Below are 19,804 nucleotides of genomic sequence, written 5' to 3'. Positions count from 1 at the left end.
GTATTCATCTTAATCAACCAATTTCTAGTGATTTTTCATCCTTTAATTTATTTATTACTTTACAAATAGTGTATAATATATGATCCGCTGCTAAAATGAGGGAAGAAAGAGGGTAAAAACATTTACGAGACTCATTGGTGTGCAAAACCTTCCTCAAATTCAGAACGCAAATGTAGAATCTTTGTCTACTTGTGAGGATCTTGAAAAAGACGACGAAGATCGGATAGTTGTCGAACAATTTTCTATTAGTTTGTTTTGTATTTATAGTTCTTTTTTAAAATTTGGTATGCTTTCTTAATTTGTATTCAAATCACTATGTATACTATCAATATTTGTATTTATTAAAAATTTCATGTTGCATGGTTTATGAATCTTGCATCTGTCCCTAATTTGTATTCATCCAAATATATGTCAACTAGTTATGTATTTTATTTATAAGAAGAACAACTTTCTATTAGTTTATTTGTATTCGAATACAAATACAAATAATAGACATATTGGAATGAATATGACTTAGAAAAGAAACAAGATTTTGAAAAGAAAAATAAATACACAGTGAAAAATATATACGAATACAAATGTATTTCTTAAATAGCTACATTTTATTTGACATACATATTGGAATGAATACAAACTAATAAAGGTATGTCAACTGAATTTGACATTTTTTTCTAATTTGTATTTATTCTAAAGATATGTCAACTAGTTATGTATTTTATTTAAGAATGAGTACACCAAATATTCATTTATTTTTTTTCAATTTTATATTTCATTCACTTTTTCATCATACTAATTTTTTGTATTTTATATGTTATTATACAAAATTCTAAATAAAAACTAGAATAAATAGAAATACAAATAAAATACATATTGAAATGAATACATACATGATTTTTGAAGAAAAGAATAACTATATAGGGAAAAAATATATGAAAATACAAATATATTTCTTAAATGACTATATAGATAAATTCGGCATACCTATTGGAATGAATACAAACTAATAAAAAACTATAATAAATATAAATATAATATATTGTGGAATAATATAATTTTAAAAAGGTAAAAATTCTGGAGAAAAAAAAACAAAATTTAAATTTTATTTGAAAATGTAACTGATGAGAAAATTAAGCATGCTTGCCTTTTTTTGAAATATCCCCCCTTAATTTTTTCCTTTTTGTTATTAAATAATTATATTCTTTAAATAAAAATAAATAATAAAAACATAAATAAGATACATAACAAACTAAAATGACATTTTACTAAATATTGAAATTGTTGCTAATGAGTTCTCTTAAATGCTAAAATATTGACATTTTGAAAAATTTTCATTTTCTTTTTTCTTTTTATTTTATTTTTTGGATAAATTTATTGAAATGTTTTAAAAAATAAAAAATAAAAATAGTTGTTTATGCAGCGAGTTTGTTATTTTATTCTTTTTAAATCGCTGCACAAACTAATGTTATTGTTATTGTCTCAAAATTATTAATATTATCTTATAAGAAATATAAGAGAGAAGAATCAAATCTGATTATGTGTTTGATTATATTATATTATTAATTATAAGTTGTTTGTTAGAGGGTATATTGTATAAAATATATATTATAATAATATTGAAATAAGTAATGCTAAAATTAGTTATGATGAAATTATTTTTTATCTATTATTTAATTTGATATATTACGAATTGTTATGTCTTTAACATCCATGTTTATTCATGCATTAATAATTCATATATTTATTGCGAAGATCATAATTTGCTAATATATATTAGTTATCCACATTAAAACACTAAATATATGGTGTATAAGGCTCAACATTCTACCAAACAAAAAATAAACCGATACCACATTTACTAATATATATATATATATATATATTAAACAATGCTAAAGTATATATTACTATGTCTTACTTATAACAATGGCAAAAAAATTATTACTCCATTTTTATTTGTCAATTATAAACTTTGTGATATTCAAAAATAATAAATAACTTCATACTTATTATTAATGCAAACTAATTAAAATATGACCACATTTAGGGAAAACTATGACTAACACTTTACTGCAGCAGGTTCTACCGAAAGTTTGGCAATTCATTAATTCCATCTCCCACCATATAAGGAAATTTTTATCCTAATTAATATTATGTACAATCTTGAAAGAGAAATATACACATGACCAAATCTTTCAATGCAATTAGAGTATATTAATTTAAATTATATACAGTAATAAGTAGTGTAAGCACCTACTAAATAGTTGTCTACATTAATTTTAAATTCATTGGAGAGTAAAGATGAAGATCCGGTCAAGTAATGTTTAATAGTTATGTGTACTATATAATAATTTATGGTCGAGATCCATTTAAATTATATACTCATTATAATAATAAAATAACAAAATTGTCAACTCTTTTTATTTTTTAAAACTATCAAATAAAGCAATTAAGTGTACCCAAGCTATATTTTAAAGAAAAAAAATTTAAGATTGACAATATGAGTACTTCCTGACTTTTTATCCGCCAAACTTCTTCTTGAGTAATTTCACACATGTTTTTCTCCGAATTCTGAAGTAATCTCCAAAAATAGATCAAACTTAAAACTATCATTGAGTTCTTAATAATGATTCAACTAAAAAACACGATAACACATTTTTTTTAAAAAAAAAACTTAATTGGAGGTTTTCAAATAATTATAAAAAATATACTTTTTCAGATTCTTCAAAAGTGTCGGATTCTTTAAAATTAGTATGATTTAAAAAATCCAATACAAGTACGAGGTTTGACAGGTAAAAAAGTCAAAAAGTCCGCATATTTCCACTAATCTTATTTTTTTTTGAAAATATTAGCTATACTACAGTTAGTTGTTTTATTTGATGGTTTAAATCAATAAAATTAATTAACGATTTTATTTTTATTATTAAAAAAAGTTTATAATTTAAATAAATTTTAACTACAAATTATTAAATAATACACATGACATAAATCTATAAGGTTATTAAACGTAACCTAATTATAGTTTTGAGCGAATCTTTATCATCTCTATAACGGCAGGTGCAATGTAATTAGGCAACTTTAAACAATAGTAAAATGGTTGGCGCCAATTTCTAGCTGTTTGTTATACTCTTATCCAAACACCTATATATTTTCCTTCTCCATATTATATAACTACAACGTCCATCTCTTCATTATTATATCATAAAAAAATAATGAAAGATCTTGACACCAATATAGTCCACTATTGGCTAGTTGACCACCCAATTATTAGTCAATTTGAGTTTAAGCATGGACAAACTTTTGGTGCCACTTTGTTATTTCCAATATTTTCTATCTTAATTTACTTGTCTTTTACTTTATTATGTCTTCGTTTTCCATCATTTCTTCCCATCGTTTCCACCACCACCCTCCGTTGTATCACCGCCACCCACAGCCTCATCCTTTGTATCCTCTCGCTTATCATGGTCGTTGGATGCGGCGTCTCAGTCATTCAAGAGATGACCGCCAATATCCATGATTGGAATTGGATCATTTGTTATAATAGGTTAAATTACGAAAATGCTCTTCTTCAAGGACCCATTGTTTTTTGGAGCTACGTATTTTATATTTCCAAGATTCTTGAATTTTTAGACACTCTTTTAATCCTACTAAGTAGGTCGAGATCTCGGCGACTCTCGTTCCTCCACGTGTACCACCATGCATTGGTGCCACTCTTTTGTTATTTTGGTGTTTCGAGTGGGCAATCCATGTGGCATGTTGGGGTGATCACTAATGGTTCTGTTCATGTACTAATGTATGCTTATTACTTCTTGTCTGCTATTGGAAAAAGGCCAAAGTGGAAGAAATTGGTGACTAATGTACAGATTGGTCAGTTCATGTTTTGTTTTGTGTGTTTTGGGGCAGTGATATATTATCACTTGACAAGTGAGTTTGGGTGCTCTGGAATTGATATTTGGTTCTACACTATCTGTTTCAATGTTTCACTTTTAGCACTTTTTCTCAACTTTTACTTCAAGACCTATGCCAAGAATAATTCCAAGAAAACATCATGAAGAAACTCACCAAATAAAAGTACATATTATTGTAACTTGTGAGCTACATAGTGTGGTTGGTTATAAATTAATCAGTGAGTATATTTGTATTGTTTTACTTCTACAAGGATTGGAAATAATTAATTAGTGAAATCTCACATAATATATATATATATACACATACATATACAAAGTTGGTTGTATTGACTATTGAGAGTGGAACTTAATGAAGTGTTATTTAAAAGTACGAAGTTCAATAAACAAAGATTATAATATATATATATATATATATATATGAATATGACTATAACAGATTGTATGTCATAAGGAGATTTAATTTCATAAATTATGCAAATATGACCCTTGGAATTTACAAATTATTAGATTAGTATCGAATGTTTAATCATTTTTTTAGATTTTACTCTTTTAACATTTTCTCTATAAGTTTATCATTTTGCTTGGAAGAAATATTCGGATTATAGTCTAGTAGATTCATAAATTGCGAGAAGAGAAAAGAAAAAACCACCTATAAATATACTAATTGTACACAAATATATTCGTTGGGTATTTGTGATTTAAAGAGTTGAATTGCCGGCTATTTAACTTTAAGAAAGATTATACAAATTGGACTTATTAGGTAAAATATTTATTCAAATTAGATTAAATCTAATATTTCCTTTATATCGTGATTAGATTCACAATCCAAACTATTTACCTGAATATCCCTATATTCTTAAATACTATCGATTAGTAATTGAATAATCTTTTCATTGAAACAGTCTCTTTTCCTCTTTGATTCATCAAAATATAACCCAATTTTTTTGTCAAGCTATGGGCCTTATATTTTAGGCCCAATATATGAATGGGAAAGCCCAAATAATAGAGAATCTAAAGAAAGCATATGGGTGCCATTCATTTTGAAGATTGATGTGGCCCACTCATTATATCACAAAAACAAAAATATAGTATAAGGTTTTCTTGATAATTGAACAAGTCCATCTGTCAATTTTATCATTATCTGTGTCACACACAAAAACCCTTTTGATTTTTCTCTAACCCCAAATCTCCCCATTTACTCAAATAATCTCACCTTTTTCTTTTTTCACTTCTCTATCTCTTTGCAGCCATGTCTGAGGTATATCATCACACTTCAATTTCATAGTTTCTTCATTTTGTTTTAATTCAAATCAAATCTTGTTTTCCCTTAAGATTGGATTTTTTGAATTGGGGGTTTTGAGGGTTTCTGGGGATTGCTTTTGTTTTCGTCAAAGAATCTTGTTTCTTGATATTTGTATGTTTTTACCTTTCTGGGTTTTTGTTTTTTTCTTGGTTTTTGATTCATATAACTTTAATTTCATTATTTCAGGGAGAGAAGGCTTTGCCGACTGCATCCAAAGGTATAAGTCATCGCCCTTTTGATGGATTGATTTAATAGTGAATGTTTGACGTGCATATTAGTTGTATGTGGATTTTAGTATATGTATGAACTTAATACCAAAACAGCTATTCTTGAATGTGAGGAGAGTTGACCTCAGGGATAAGTGTGTGGATGAAAGTGGAATGATTACATTGACATTAGCTATTTGAGTTATTTAATCGAATTGATTTGAAGTAACTTTCGTAATAGAATATGCTGAATGAAGAAGCAATCATGTGAAAATTTAGATTTGTTTTGATGCTGCGGAATCAAGCAAAAAGTGTGCAACTTATATTGATTAAAAGTCACTTAGACAAATAGAGTTGACAGTGCTACAAACTTGGTTGGAAGGCATGTCTCAACCTCCAATAATAGTACTCTCTTAACTGGTGCATATGATGTTTTTTTTATCAGTTCATTGGTTGATACGTATGACTTAAAAAAAAAAAACTTTAGTATGACCAGATATGTTTACGCCTCAGTCCAAACTGACTGAGGTTGACTATAATAGGCATGTGTGCACTTTCGTATATCTATGGGTCAGGATCAGGATGCCAGAATGAATACTTGTAGTTGTCTGAATGTTGGTTGCCTGCTGTCTATTGTTGTTTTGGAACATTGTTTTTTTTTAGATTTTATTTATTTTATATTTTCTCATGACTTGGAATTATCACATTGCTGGTATTTTGAGCTTTACACCTTCTTGTACCTCCTACCGAAGATGACACTTTTTATAGCATCATGAGTGCTCTTGAAAGTTGTCTTGATACGAGTTCTTTCTGCTAGAAAAAGTAATTGCTATGTGGAACACAATTTGAAGAAAGTTCAATTTTTCTTTTTTTCAGATGAGAAGTCTGGGGCAGCTGAGAGTAAAAAATCTCCTGAGTCTTCTACCGTGGAAGCACCATCAGGAGAGGGGAGAACAGCATCTGCTGCGGCTGGAGCTGGAGTCCAAAATCCCTTTGATTTCTCAGCCATGTCTGGACTGCTCAATGTACATACACGTTTCTATGCAGAATAAAAGTTCTGTTATGTTCAAATATTTTAAATAGTAAATATAATTACATATTTAATTTCATTTTGGTTGAATACATGGTATTTGAGATGTGAAAGTACATGTGGGTTACAAACTACTTAGATGCAAAAACAAAGCTCCCGCACTTGGTGATAACCTATTAAAATTATATCTTAGTTATGCAAAAAAGAAAAAAGTTCTATTACCATCAACTTGCAATCAATTATACTTTTAGTTTTGCTGCCTTTCTAGTCATTTTATTTTTGTTGATTAACAAACTTTGAATTATTTATATAGTGTCTTTTGGTTTATTCTGCACATCTCTTTTATGTTGTGGCTGATGCAGGACCCAAGTATCAAAGAACTAGCGGAGCAGATTGCAAAAGACCCTGCATTTAATCAGATGGCAGAGCAGCTTCAGAAGACCTTTCAAGGTGCAGCAGTGGAAGAAAGTGTTCCCAACTTTGATAGCCAACAATACTACTCTACAATGCAACAGGTTATGCAAAATCCTCAGTTTATGACCATGGCTGAGCGGCTTGGTAATGCATTGATGCAGGTATCTTTTTGCCTCATGTTGTACGAGCCACTAGATTTCTTAACGAGAAATGTTTCTTCTTTGAGTGATTGGCACTTGATTTATTTACTTGTTTTACTTCAGGATCCATCCATGTCTGGCATGCTTGAGAGTTTGTCAAACCCTGCTCAGAAGGAGCAACTTGAAGAACGGATGGCGCGCATTAAAGAAGACCCATCACTCAAACCAATCTTGGAAGAGATAGAGAGCGGAGGACCAGCTGCAATGATGAGGTCATATCTCCTATTTGTTCTGATTTAGGTTGTGTTAAGTGAAGTTAATTATTCCCTTCTCACTTTTGGTCAACCAGAACTTAAGTGATATCCTATACTTTATTAAGCATGTGACTTCACTAAGCTAATTTAAATGAATCTAATCATCATTTCAACCTTTGCAGAATATATTCAAAATTCTTATCCTTTTCACATTTTAAAGTTCTAAAATGAACACAGCGCCACAAATAGTAATATTGCAGGAAACTTTTTGTCTGTAACAGTAAGGTGATAAATGAACATGTAATAGTTTAATTTACTAAGCTTCTGGCTTGAGGGGAATCTGCGACACTTTTGCTGATATCTGTAGCCTTTTTTCTGGGGTATGTTGCCTTTTCTGTTAGGCGTAACGACTGTAATGGTTGGTTTTCTTTTCCTTCCTTTTTTCAGGTATTGGAACGATCAAGATGTTCTGAAGAAGATTGGTGAAGCAATGGGTTTTGCTGCTGGAGGAGAGGGTGCTACCTCTTCTGAAATACCTGGGCCAGATGAAACGGAAGAGGCAAATGAAGATGAATCTGTTGTTCATCAGTGTGCTAGTGTTGGTGATGCAGAGGTGCCTTTTAGATTCAACTTCCTTTTGCTATTGGGGCTTAAACGTAGGGATGTGGTAGTTCTATTTTGCGATTTTGTTCAAAAACCGTTTAACTTGTTTGAAATTCCTTCCCCTTCTAGTCTGAGATTACCCTTCTGTCAACTCCATGCATGCAAGATGTGTTCCTTAATTATGCTTATGATCCTTTTGATGTGAACATTAGAATTACACTTCGGCAAATAAAACATTATTTTTCTTTTGCTTTTATTATGAACGATTCTGTTAATTTTTTCTTATATCAGAAAGCAATTTTGTGTCAATACGCCTATGCCTATATTTTCTTTTACCTTAAAATTGAACTATACCCATGATCACATTCGAGACTTACGGTATTGTCCATCTAAATAAATAATTTCTTTAATTGGAATTTAGGGCTTGAAGGCAGCACTAGCTGCTGGTGCTGACAAAGATGAAGAAGATTCAGAAGGAAGGACAGCATTGCATTTTGCTTGTGGATATGGCGAGGTAAGAAGTTGATCGATATGATGTTCATATAGGACCTTCAGTATATTCATGTATGCATATGTTTCAGCTTGCTACCTAAATATTTCCAGCTTTCTAGGTGATCCTTCTTGGCTTTCTTATGAATCTATCAAAGTTTCGAAGCTTTCTTTAAGGAATTAATTCTTTCTAAAAGCACCAATTATTTCTCCCTCAGAATTTGTGTGTTTCGGAACTCTTTTATATTTTACGTTTTGTTTAATTCAGACCATTTCTATTATTCTGAAAATGTCCATATACCCGGATGAAATCTTATCATCAAACTTTTTTTAATTTGATGGTATAGTTTTTTTTAGCTTGTTTTAGCCTTAGCAATTTAGTCTGAACAGCAGCAGTTTTGCCAATTTTAGAATTTCAGCTGTAGGGGTTTGTAGCCACACTTGATTGCACGGGTTTGGTATAGAGCTATGATACATTGTTTCTTTTCTTCATTAAGCTGTTTTGGTAAGCGCTATTTTTGCTTCAGATTCAGAGCTAGGAAATCATTTTATACTTCTTCGGGTTTACTTTTACCTAATTAACAATAAGTATTATATACTTTTCCGGGATGGATTGAGGGGCACAATAACAGTATCATTTTACCAACAGTCATCAATCAGGGGAAAAAAAAGAAATGAAAAGTTTCAACATCCTCGTATAAGGAAATTTCCATATTGTCGAGATAGGAGGTTTAAGGTTGATTAAATGTTATTTGAGAGTATATTACCGTTGAAGTAAAGCCAATGTTTCATCAAATTTCTTCTGAGCGAAAGTGGTTATTTTATTAATTTCAGGAGAAGTGTGCTCAGCTCCTTGTTGAAGCTGGGGCAAAGGTTGATGCATTGGACAAGAACAAGAATACTGCTCTTCACTATGCTGCTGGATATGGTAGAAAGGAGTGTGTAGCACTGCTGCTGGAGAATGGAGCCGCTGTGTATGTTTTACTTTTCTACAATCCTGCTGATATTGGTTTTCCCTCACATATCTAATTATGATTTATTTTCTCGTCCAGTATACTAGATTTGATGTAACACTATATGCTTAACACATGCAAGTCGAAGTAAAAGTTTTTCCTTTGTTTATGCAGAACTCTTCAAAACTTGGACGGAAAGACGCCAATTGATGTTGCCAAACTCAACAACCAGCAGGATGTCCTAAAGCTGCTTGAGAAGGATGCATTTCTGTGAACTGGCATAGATGTTTGGTCATGTACAATTGAAACTTTGGATGTCACAGAGTGTGATTCAAGACATCTGTACTTTGAGGATCTTATCCATACTTCTAGTGTTATCTTTGCCAGTGTATAATTTTATTGTTTTTCTAAGATTGTGCCTGTTCGAAGAATTTCCTCTGGATGTTTTGTATTTGTAAACATCTTTGCTACCATGTCAAATTAATCTTCAACAATTTTTTTTTCCAATTGACAGTAGTTTTCGTCTCTACCTTTACAACGTAAGGGTAAGGCTACATACACCCACCCGCTTCAAAGAATCAGCCACGAAAGCTTCTTGTTGTATGGAGTGGGTGTAAAAAGGGGTAGAATCGTAATACATTTTTTTTTTATAACGGTGGTGCTTGAATCAATTTGCATATACTCAATTAAACATCGTTCAGGGGTGTTGATACATTTTAGCCCTTGACGCTCGAGTTTGAGTTTTGAGTTTTAAAGTTTCAATTTGAACCATTGATCCGTAATAATAATTAAAGTGTTTGACGCAAGTTGATGAGTTCACCATTTTATTGTAATTTCTAGATAATATGTTTAAATTATATAAAATCAAACTAAAGTAAATCTTTAAATATAATCAAAATTTTCTTCTAATTAACATCTCTGTGTTCTATATAGTAAATTTTTTTTTACCATGTCCATTCCCCTAAATATAATATTGAGGAGTCCTATGTGTAATGAAAAACGAAAAAAGATATTGGTCTGATTTAGGCAAATATTTTTCTTTTTGGCCATTATTTTCCCCTAATGATTCAATATTGCTTCTTTTTCTATTTACGTTTTTTTGGCCCTTTTTCGTTGGGTATAGTCATCGCTCATCTTCCTTTGCAAGCGACTCCATCCATAATCTCTCATCTTTCTGTGTATTTGCTTTGTACAAGAAAACTCCCATTTGTGTGTAGTTCAATCATTCATTCGGCCCTGAAAAAGACCCACAAAATATATCTCACTTCCTTCCACTTTTTAGGGTTTATTTTCTCGTTATGCTCCGGGAAAGATCCATTCTTTCTTTGTTATAGCAGGTAATTTTCACTATATATATAGCTTATTCAATTTGATTATTATTTTAGTGGATAAAGTTTGATACTTTAGCTTTTTTTTGTTTGGTATAAGGTTATATATGTGTTTGAACTTGGTTTGGGCAGATGGGGTTTTGATTCTTGTTAATATTATTTCGTTTTGGTCTAAAGTTAATGCTTGTTTTTCGGAATTGTTGTGGGGGTGTGGTTTGTGAAGCTTCTTCTTTGTATTGTTGTTGGTCTAATGGTCTTTGAATTGTTTAGGTGAGTTCTGATTCTTCTTATTGCAGGTGAATTTCTGGCTTTTTAGATATAACTATTTGAGGAAGAGATGGGTAGAGGTAGGGATAGGGATATTTCAAGGTCTAGGTCGAGGTCACCAGCATATAAGAGGAGATATTCACGGTCACCCTCGCCTGTGGTGCGCAGACATAGCAGAAGAAGCAGGAGAGATAGAAGCAGATCCCCTTATGCTTATAGCAGGTGATACCCATTGGCATAAATTGATTTATGGATTTGACATATATGGATTTTCTCCTTATGTTAATGTCTTTGGTTTGTATGTTTTTTTTTTGTATGTACAAGGATTTGTTGTTTTATTATTCTAATTAAGCTCACATGTGTTTGCTGATTCACTTACAGTTTGTTCAGGCAATGTGTACGTGTTTGATTCTTGATAACTGTTGGTTTTTGTCTACCGTTTATTGGATGGACTTGCTGCGTTGATCAAAAAGGATTTAGGATTTCGTAGTGACAACATTGGTCTAAGATGTGGTGGGATTGATGATTGATTATTTTTGCTTGTATTTTAAAGACTTCAAGAGGAATTTTTAGTGACTGGTGCATTTCTGTAGCACTAAGTTACGCCGAATGATAAATAAGTTTCAGAACTTTAACCTTTCTTTTGATAAAATACCTCAATTTTCATTTCATTTGGTCAATTTCCATCACTGGATATCTAGCTCTTTTTTTAAAGCGGGGAGATTGGGGGTGCAGATGTGTTTCGTGCTTCTGCTGCCGTATTGACTTCATTTTGTTCAGATTGGTATTTGCTCATCAAAATTCACTAGTCTTTTATTTTATGAGTTAGTGGATATCTACAAAATCAAGTTATGTACTTGTCGAATTGACTTGTTGCTGCTACTAAGAGTTTTCAATACCTGTCATCACCATAGTTAAAAAATTTGTGGTTGTCGGTGTAATATGTTTTATTGTAAGATGATTCTTGCGCTGTTCAGCTGCAAAATTTTCGTCCTCGGTTGGATTGCAATTCCGACGATATGCATGATCCTAATGAGTAGAGTAATAATAGAAACCTAAATGTAATACCCGGTGCAAACCTATGTTCTTCAGTGAGAAATTAAAAGAAGTAATTGCTTCCCTTCATGGGAAGCAAGCAGGTCATGGGTGCCGGTGAGTGTCCATTGGTTGCTCGATTGTGATATTAGCTGTTCCTATGATAAAAGACGGAGCTCGAGTTTATTCTTTGCAATTCATGAGGTAACTGTACATGCTTTAGTATCTAATTGATTTGGAGGACTGGTTAGTATGTCTGGGGATGTGTATGTTGTCTAGTGCCAATATATGTTGTTGCTTAAATGTTAATCATTTTTATTCAGAAAACGAAGTCGTTCATTGTCCCCTAGGCGCCGCAAAAGTCGTTCTCCAGCCACCAGACGTCATAAGAGTCGCTCTCCAAGGAACCATAGGAGACAGAGAAGTAGGAGTACCTCATTGTCTCCTATTGGTAAATCACCTGGTTCAAGTATCGGATCGAAGGAGCAAAAGGGTATCAGTGAAAAAAATAAACTTGATGAAGAGGAGAAGAAAAGGTACTGCTGTATTTGTATAGCTTCTCATTTTCTGTAGCTATTTCTGTCTTGTATTTTTCCTTTCCATCTCTTCCTCATCATATAGTAAGCTATGCTGTTGTTTTGAGTATCTACCTATAGAATTAGAACTTCTTCTATACACTCTTTCAACTTTTGAGCAGACATCTCTAGTTTCTGTACTGTTTTCCTGAAATGTATTGTGGATAAATGGGAATTTTGTGTAGAAATGTTTACACTGAGGCCACAGGAGAGTTTTTTCCTGATTAGTTATAATGGACTGGCCTTTGGAGACTACAGAACAGAATGTCAGTTCTTTAATTGAAAGATTTTTGTGATGTGCCTGATGATGAGGTAGATGTAGGATCGGATGGTGGGAATTTTGGCGCTTTACTCCATTGCCTGAAAATGAGAAGATTTTTATTGTTCATGGAAGCTCAGCTCTAAAATTAAAATAAACCTAGTCTGCAAGTGTTGAGTGGCAGATAGTTGTAGAGTGTGATAGACTTGAATTGTTGTTGTGTAACGTGCATCTACTGTTTAATGTAGCATGATATTGTAACACTTGTATGCTTTACATTTTTATCTAACCTCCTTATCCTTCTAATTCAACATGAAGGTAGTTATGTTCCTCTCGGAATAAAAGAATTTCATGGACAATACCCCCAAAAAAAGAAGATATACAATTATCGCTGCTTGCCTGAGCTCTCTAGCTATGCCTAATGGATCTGGGTTTTATTGCACTCTTCTTCTTGCCTTATTATTTGTAATCATAGAAAGTTACCAGTTTCAAAAAAAAAAATTATTTGTAATAATAGGTAAATGGCTATAGGGTTGATGGATTTGAATCTGTCTATGTTGCAAGTGGATTGCAAGTTTCTATTGTACATGTTATAAAACAGCATAATGCAAAGAATGCAGCTGGATCACCAAGTAGCAAAACAAACAACAGCCAAAGTGCTGCATGTAATTAGTTATGCCTTTTATTTAGTTCAGCTTTTGCTAAATTATTTAAGGCTGATAAAGAAAGAGAGAATGGCACAACACCTTGATCTTTGTTTGGTTATTCTGCCATGCTGCCCATCAATGGTCTTATCTATCCTTCATTACATCAACAGATGTGGCAACTGCAAGGACAGATGTTACATGCATTTGCTAAAACATGTTGTTTTCATACCCAGCGTCACGAAAAGTTAATAGGACCGGCATAATCATGAATTTACTTGTTAATAAGGAACATTTGACAAGATTTAATTTGGCCATTATTTAGTGTAGATGGATGATAGCTATTTGCTTCAAATTTGTTGTCAATTTCTAGTTGGCTTGAACAAGTTTCTTTAGTTCTGTTATGCTCTAATCTGAATCTTGAACAGTTTCTTGTTACACAAGCATTGGGCTCAGGCTTCTTTTTGTCACCATTTCTGACTATTTAGCTGACATGTTGGCAATTTTGGTCATCTATTTAAGAAGTAGAAACTTTTCTGTTTAAAGTTCTACTTTTGCTGTAAAGTATCTAGTATTTTGGTGATTAGCTTTAAAAATTGCTACAGGTTATTTGACATTCTTCTCCACAGGCTTATTTGGAGGAAGTTACTGCTATATTCCACTAATTAATTTTGATGATCAATTGGGTGCTTCGTTTATCTACTGTTCACCAGTTTTGATTCTCATTTGTTTGGACAGAATTCAGGTAGAGGTATGCTATAAAGCATTAACATGTATATTTAGTGCATATATCAACATGGAGGTCAGTGTGTTGTTCCTTTAGTTATATACTAAGGAGGAAAAAGGGCAATACTTCGCAAGTTAGTTCTTTCTTTTTTTACGAATCTGGGGAACATAAAAGGAGTCTGTGCTCTCTGAATCAATGTTTATCCGTCTCTAATTTTTACTCCTTTTTCTCTCTCAGGCGTCAAGAGGAAGCAGAACTGAGATTAATAGAAGAAGAAACTGCAAAAAGAGTTGAAGATGCAATTAAGAGAAAAGTTGATGAAAGCTTGAACAAGGAGGAGATCATGATTGAAATTCGAAGGCGATTAGAAGATGGTAGAAAGAAACTTGTGAATGAAGTTGCTGCTCAACTTGAAAAAGAGAAGGAATCTGCTCTTATTGAGTCGAAACAAAAAGAGGCAAGTTATTTTTGCTTAATAATATGCTGTTACCCCATGTCTTGGTCTTTTTCTTTTATATTAGCTGTGACTTGTGAGCATGTTTTTTGTACTCTGGATAATAAATTTCATCTTCTCTGAGTCAATAGTTTATGTAGCAATGTTTGGGCTTCCGAGATGGTGTCCAGATGTTCATCCTATTTAAAAAGAAAATAGTGCACTTACTGTGATTGTTCTTCATTCCATCTATTATGAGCCTGCTATTAGGTTACACAGTCTGCTAATAATCCCATTAAAAAAAATAAAGTAAAACACCACAGGACAAAGTGGGGGCAGGGGCTGGGGTTTTTAGTTTTCTTGAAGTTATACTGGTCCTGCTTGGGCGCCACATTCTTCATTGATATTAAAATAGTATCGACAGTGAAAAGATTCTCTCTTTTTTAATTATTCATGTAGGAACAAGCTCGAAAAGAGAAAGAAGAGTTGGAAAGAATGCTTGAAGAGAAGAGGCGAAAGGTGGAAGAAGCTCAGAGAAGAGAAGCTATGGAGCAGCAAATGAAAGAAGAACAGCGTTATAGAGAACTGGAAGAGCTCCAGAGACAGAAAGAAGAGGCTTTGCGGAGGAAAAAACAACAAGAGGAGGAAGAGCGTGCAAAGCAAATGAAAGTGTTGGGCAAGAACAAATCCAGGCCTAAGTTGTCGTTTGCATTGGGTTTGAAATGACAAATGACTTGCCTTGTCATTTGAATCACGGTCATGATCTTGCTGATCACCAAAGAAGGCAATTGGTTTTTCATTTTGTTGGATACTTCCTTTATGTTGCTCCATTTTTTGTGTAATCTTAAGTACTTGCTGAGTATATTTCCTTGGTCGTATGCACTGTTTGCAACTGATGTAATTTAGAGCCAACCATTACTAGCAGTTGTGATATCGTTGTTGTTATCAATTGGGCTAGTTGTCTGCGTTTCGTTTGTTCTCTTTCTTTCCTTATTTACTTTATACGAGGCGACACAGAAAATTTGAAATGAGAAGAAAACATATCCAGTGATATTTCACAAACAAGAATATAATGTATAGTGTACGACGCGTTGTGGATAATATGAGATGTTCTGTGCGAAGAGATTAGGTGTACGCTGATTTGAATCGATATATGGGCTAGTGTTCAACCCTGCCAAAAAAATAGTTGGGCTTGGAGTTTTAGGCTGTATTCATTTCTCTGCATGATACTTGGTCCAAATCAACACAAGAGCTGAGTTAAAATATAATAAATAGAGATATTTTACATAGCGGTACAATGTTTGGGGTGAAATTATCTGTTTTAGTATAAATAGAGATATCAACAACCAGTAAAACATATAATTGACATACAAAAATAGACAATTACATTGTTATCTGTCTTTAATATATCGAACATATATATAACTTTACACCCGACATACAAAAATCAAAATACATAAATTTGTTGTTCATCTTCCTCTTCAAGTTTCAATATGAAATTGATATTTTCAATCATTTGCAACTGCACCCAATCTAAACAGAGTAACAATTTTGCATAATTTGATCTTGAAATTAAAATATTTGAAACTTTTTCGTAATTTTTATTTATTTTATAAATAACTGAAATTTACGACTTTGGAGTGTATATGATGAGAGAAAGAGAACAAGAAGATTATAATCTAAAATGAGGACGACTACAGTCTAATCCCTCACCATTTATTATTTTACTAACAATAAACAAAGACAAACATTATTTAATTTTATAATGAAATGTAAGTAGCTAAAATAGAGTTATCATTAGAACATAAAAATAGCTTTTTATTCATGGAGTGAGACAGCACAATGGGCCTTGTCAACCAAGACACACATGCCAACAGCTCCAGAAGAACATCAAATCTCTCGGTCTAAATTTATGTGATATTTTTCGTTTTTCAAGAGTTAAACAATTTAAGTTTAACGAGAAATTTGGGCATGAAATCTTTAATTTTTTTAAAATGAAATCTATATATTTGTAAACTAAGTAAAAATACTATAAGTCACAACAAATGATATTACAAAATATCTAAAAGATGTAAAAAAAATTTACGTTCAAAACTAAACTTATTTGAATTTCGAAATTCGAAAAATATCAATAAAATGAGACGGAGAAAGCACTATTATTTTAGGATTGAAGCATAGTACCATTGTCGGAAATACTCCCGCCAACCCTAACATTTGACTCGAGTCAAAGGGAGTTTGCATGTTAAGTAAATCAAATGTTTTATATATACAAATTCCATTTGATCAAATCTTTAGCATAATAGGGTTTTTATCTCTTTCCAAAATAATCATTTCAACTAAAATTTAAAGTTTTTGAATAATTGTTAAAAAGTTTCACATCAATAGATGAATAGAAAATCGATTCCCTTATAAAAACTCGAACAAACCTCCATTCATGAGCTAGCTTATGAAATTAAATTAGATTCGAATATCATGTCGCGACAACTAAATTATTCGTAAAATTCACATACATTTTCTACCATTTTTAAATGTCCGAGTATAGTTATTATATTTCAAAAATGTTATTAAATGTATAGTTTGAGGGTAGTGAGCTGTCATTTTTTAAAAAAAAAAAAAAAAAAAAGGTCTGGCAAAAAGAGAGCGACACCTCTTATCATTAACTCATTATTACTCTTTTTTCCCACCACCTTTCTTGTCATTGGGACCCACTAATTTTAACTAGTCTCTGAATTTTAAGCGAAAGGTAGTTGGTGTGGGTACAACCTGTATTTAATTCAGATTCGGGTCAACTCAACTCAAACCGGGTCACCGTAATGGCGCGTGAACAATAATGTTGCGACTGGGATTTAGTTTCATGGGTTTTAATAGAATCCTAATTGGATTTTGGAGTTCCGGGTCCTCCGCTACCGCTGACAAAACCCGAATCATTTTTATTTTCTTGGGAGTCAAAAAAAAAAACAAATCTTACCTTTTTTATTCAATTAATTAATTAAAAAAATAAATAAAATGTATTGGAGGATGGAGATTGCTTGTTATTGTGGAATTGCTTACGTATTGACACTTTCTAATTCAAGAATTGTGTTATGCTTTCTTTTACATAGTGAAAAGGAAATATCATTGTATTTTGAGCTTCCCTATTCTCCAAAAAAAAAAAAGTATTGTTTTCTTTTTTGTCTTTCTTTTAGAATAATTCAACAAAAATAAAAATATTTAAAAGGAAGAAGGGAAAGATGCATTGTGAAATAACAATTTATTTGATAATTTTTTTCCCTTGTGAGTTCAAGTTACGAAGGGAGAACAAAAAAAATAAAATTAGAGCTCCGAAAGAAGGAGGGTTAAATTAAAAAGAAGAAAAAAAAAAGGGGTTTTATTCTTATTTCAAGTTGTTGCGTATGCGAAGTATTATAGCTAAAACTTTCATTGTAAGGTTTAGGGTCGATGAGAGTAGTGACCCTATTAAAAAATAATGGGGTACAATTAAATTTATTTTTGACGGTGATAATATTTTATTAGCTATAACAATAATCATATTATTCGTGGTCTGTGATATTAATATGTTTATGATATTACATCACGAATCAAAATATATTGATCGAGACAAAAAATGTTGTTAGAGAGGTCTAGGGAGTTGAAACAAAATCTGTTGCAGTCTAAAATATCACCCAACGACTTACTTTAATTTTGACTATTTAAGAAGTTAATTATGGAAAAGAGAAATAAATGATTCGTTCTACAAAATTTTGTGGGAAAGAATACAAGCTTATACTCTTTATATATTTATTTTTGGAGTCTCAATTTGTGCGATGAAATTCGCTTTAATTCCATCCTAAAAAAGGCATATTTTTTAATAAATAATTTTATTCAATTTATAACCTCTTATTTCACACTTAAATAAGACAATTTATAATAAACTATTTTTGATTTATTTCAAAATATAAGTTTTAAATGTTTGTTTTTTTAAAAAAAATTTGAAGTCGAAATAAATTTTGTCAATATAAATTGAGATAATAGAAAATGTAAATACCTGCCTAGATTTCAGAAGATGACAATGTCATGACTCATGCACATATTCATACAACAGTTTTATGGAGTCAGGAGATTAAGCTGCCGAAATAAATTAATGTTTACTCTCTCTGTTTGAGAATTCTTTCGAAAGTTAATTTGACTAATTTTAAAGGTAAATTATATCATATTAATTTGATATTTTAAACAAAAAAATTAGATATTCTAAAACTATATGAAAAGTACTATACATTACAATTTTTTGCATATTAATGTGATGAAAAAGTATATCTTAAAATGTTAGTCAAAATTTTTATTGTTTGACTCTAAAAATAGAAACAATAAAAAATAATACCGGACAAAGGGAATACAACAAAAAATTGGTGAAAACTTATCATTTATATATATATATTTATTATATAGTAGTAATTTCAAAGTCTATAATTCTGAAACCAGCATTCTCTCATATTGTTACTATTGAACCTAGGTTTTGCAAATTAGGAATTAACGGGTACGAGTTAACTATTTATTACAAATTTAGTAATTTTTACATGGACTTGCGTACTTAATGTAGAGGCGTATATAAGAGGGATAATCGATTTCACGTGAATTTATGCTTCTTTTCTAAAGTTGTTATATTTTTAAATTTTTGTTGAACATAGATGTGCGAAATATTATATATTTTGACGATGATCAGGTGCACCTTTTAGTGAGGTTAGAAATTTGAATTTATATCTATGTTGTTTTTTCTTTCTTTCTAAAATTGGTTAACACCTTTATAAGTGGTTATTGATAGCACTTTTGACTTTTTAATTAATTAAGCGTTTCAATTTTAGATCTATAATTTTAAAATTTTAATTGTTTTCAATGATAAGAATCTAGATCTCCAAATTCTGAATAGTACGCCTCTGACTTTATGTCATCGAAAATGATGAGTTCTATTGAGCTTAGTGAACACCGGGGGGATGGGGGGTGGAGGAGGTTTACCAAGCTAAGTATCTCTTTAGGAATTTTTATCTTTATTAGTTAAGTGTCATTATATTTAATGTCTTTATAAACTTTAGAAACATATATAAAAAATGATAGTTATCACTAAAAATATATATTAAGCAACAATTGAACTATTGCTGCTAAATGTCATTTTTTAACATAATAATTCTACCTCCACCACATGATTGAACCCATGGTAAATATGCTATATATCCATCTTGAAAGGGAAGATTTAGGTCTATTTTTG

The 19,804-nt window shown here is 31.5% G+C and overlaps 2 protein-coding genes across 4 annotated transcripts; both read left to right on the top strand.

The window, feature by feature from the left end:
* The first annotated feature begins 4,930 nt into the window (after positions 1-4,930).
* Positions 4,931-9,804, top strand: LOC101255143 (ankyrin repeat domain-containing protein 2B). The gene is made up of 9 exons (XM_004230449.5): positions 4,931-5,163; positions 5,395-5,425; positions 6,291-6,439; positions 6,807-7,019; positions 7,122-7,270; positions 7,700-7,865; positions 8,277-8,369; positions 9,179-9,318; positions 9,472-9,804. Exons 1-9 carry the CDS (start codon positions 5,155-5,157, stop codon positions 9,569-9,571), a joined length of 1,050 nt encoding a protein of 349 aa, XP_004230497.1. The 5' UTR covers positions 4,931-5,154; the 3' UTR covers positions 9,572-9,804.
* Positions 9,805-10,187: 383 nt separating this feature from the next.
* Positions 10,188-15,535, top strand: LOC101254844 (uncharacterized protein At1g10890). Of its 3 annotated transcripts, XM_069292896.1 has the most exons (6): positions 10,331-10,634; positions 10,922-11,114; positions 11,274-12,131; positions 12,251-12,463; positions 14,370-14,589; positions 15,025-15,535. In XM_069292896.1, the coding sequence occupies exons 3-6, from the start codon at positions 12,088-12,090 to the stop codon at positions 15,289-15,291; spliced, it is 744 nt and encodes a 247-aa protein (XP_069148997.1). In that variant the 5' UTR covers positions 10,331-10,634; positions 10,922-11,114; positions 11,274-12,087; the 3' UTR covers positions 15,292-15,535. The 3 variants fall into 3 exon arrangements, with proteins under 3 accessions (XP_025883548.1, XP_004230496.1, XP_069148997.1); XM_026027763.2 differs by having other exon boundaries at positions 10,188-10,634; positions 10,922-12,131; XM_004230448.5 differs by lacking the exon at positions 11,274-12,131 and having other exon boundaries at positions 10,289-10,634.
* Positions 15,536-19,804: the final 4,269 nt, after the last annotated feature.

The sequence above is a fragment of the Solanum lycopersicum genome, chromosome 1 (genome assembly GCF_036512215.1).
Source record: "Solanum lycopersicum chromosome 1, SLM_r2.1".
Taxonomy (NCBI): Eukaryota; Viridiplantae; Streptophyta; class Magnoliopsida; order Solanales; family Solanaceae; genus Solanum; species Solanum lycopersicum.
This window is presented reverse-complemented; position numbering and strand designations above follow the sequence as displayed.

What these genes read in the sequence shown, in the direction of transcription:
- LOC101255143 (XM_004230449.5), top strand. An exon ending in CTAGTGTTGGTGATGCAGAG is followed by an intron (nt 7,866 to 8,276) that starts GTGCCTTTTAGA and finishes ATTGGAATTTAG; the next exon opens with GGCTTGAAGGCAGCACTAGC. An exon ending in TTGCTTGTGGATATGGCGAG is followed by an intron (nt 8,370 to 9,178) that starts GTAAGAAGTTGA and finishes TATTAATTTCAG; the next exon opens with GAGAAGTGTGCTCAGCTCCT.
- LOC101254844 (XM_004230448.5), top strand. Translation starts at nt 10,963, where the DNA reads ATGGGTAGAGGTAGGGATAGGGATATTTCAAGGTCTAGGTCGAGGTCA. An exon ending in TCCCCTTATGCTTATAGCAG is followed by an intron (nt 11,115 to 12,250) that starts GTGATACCCATT and finishes ATTTTTATTCAG; the next exon opens with AAAACGAAGTCGTTCATTGT. An exon ending in GATGAAGAGGAGAAGAAAAG is followed by an intron (nt 12,464 to 14,369) that starts GTACTGCTGTAT and finishes TTTCTCTCTCAG; the next exon opens with GCGTCAAGAGGAAGCAGAAC.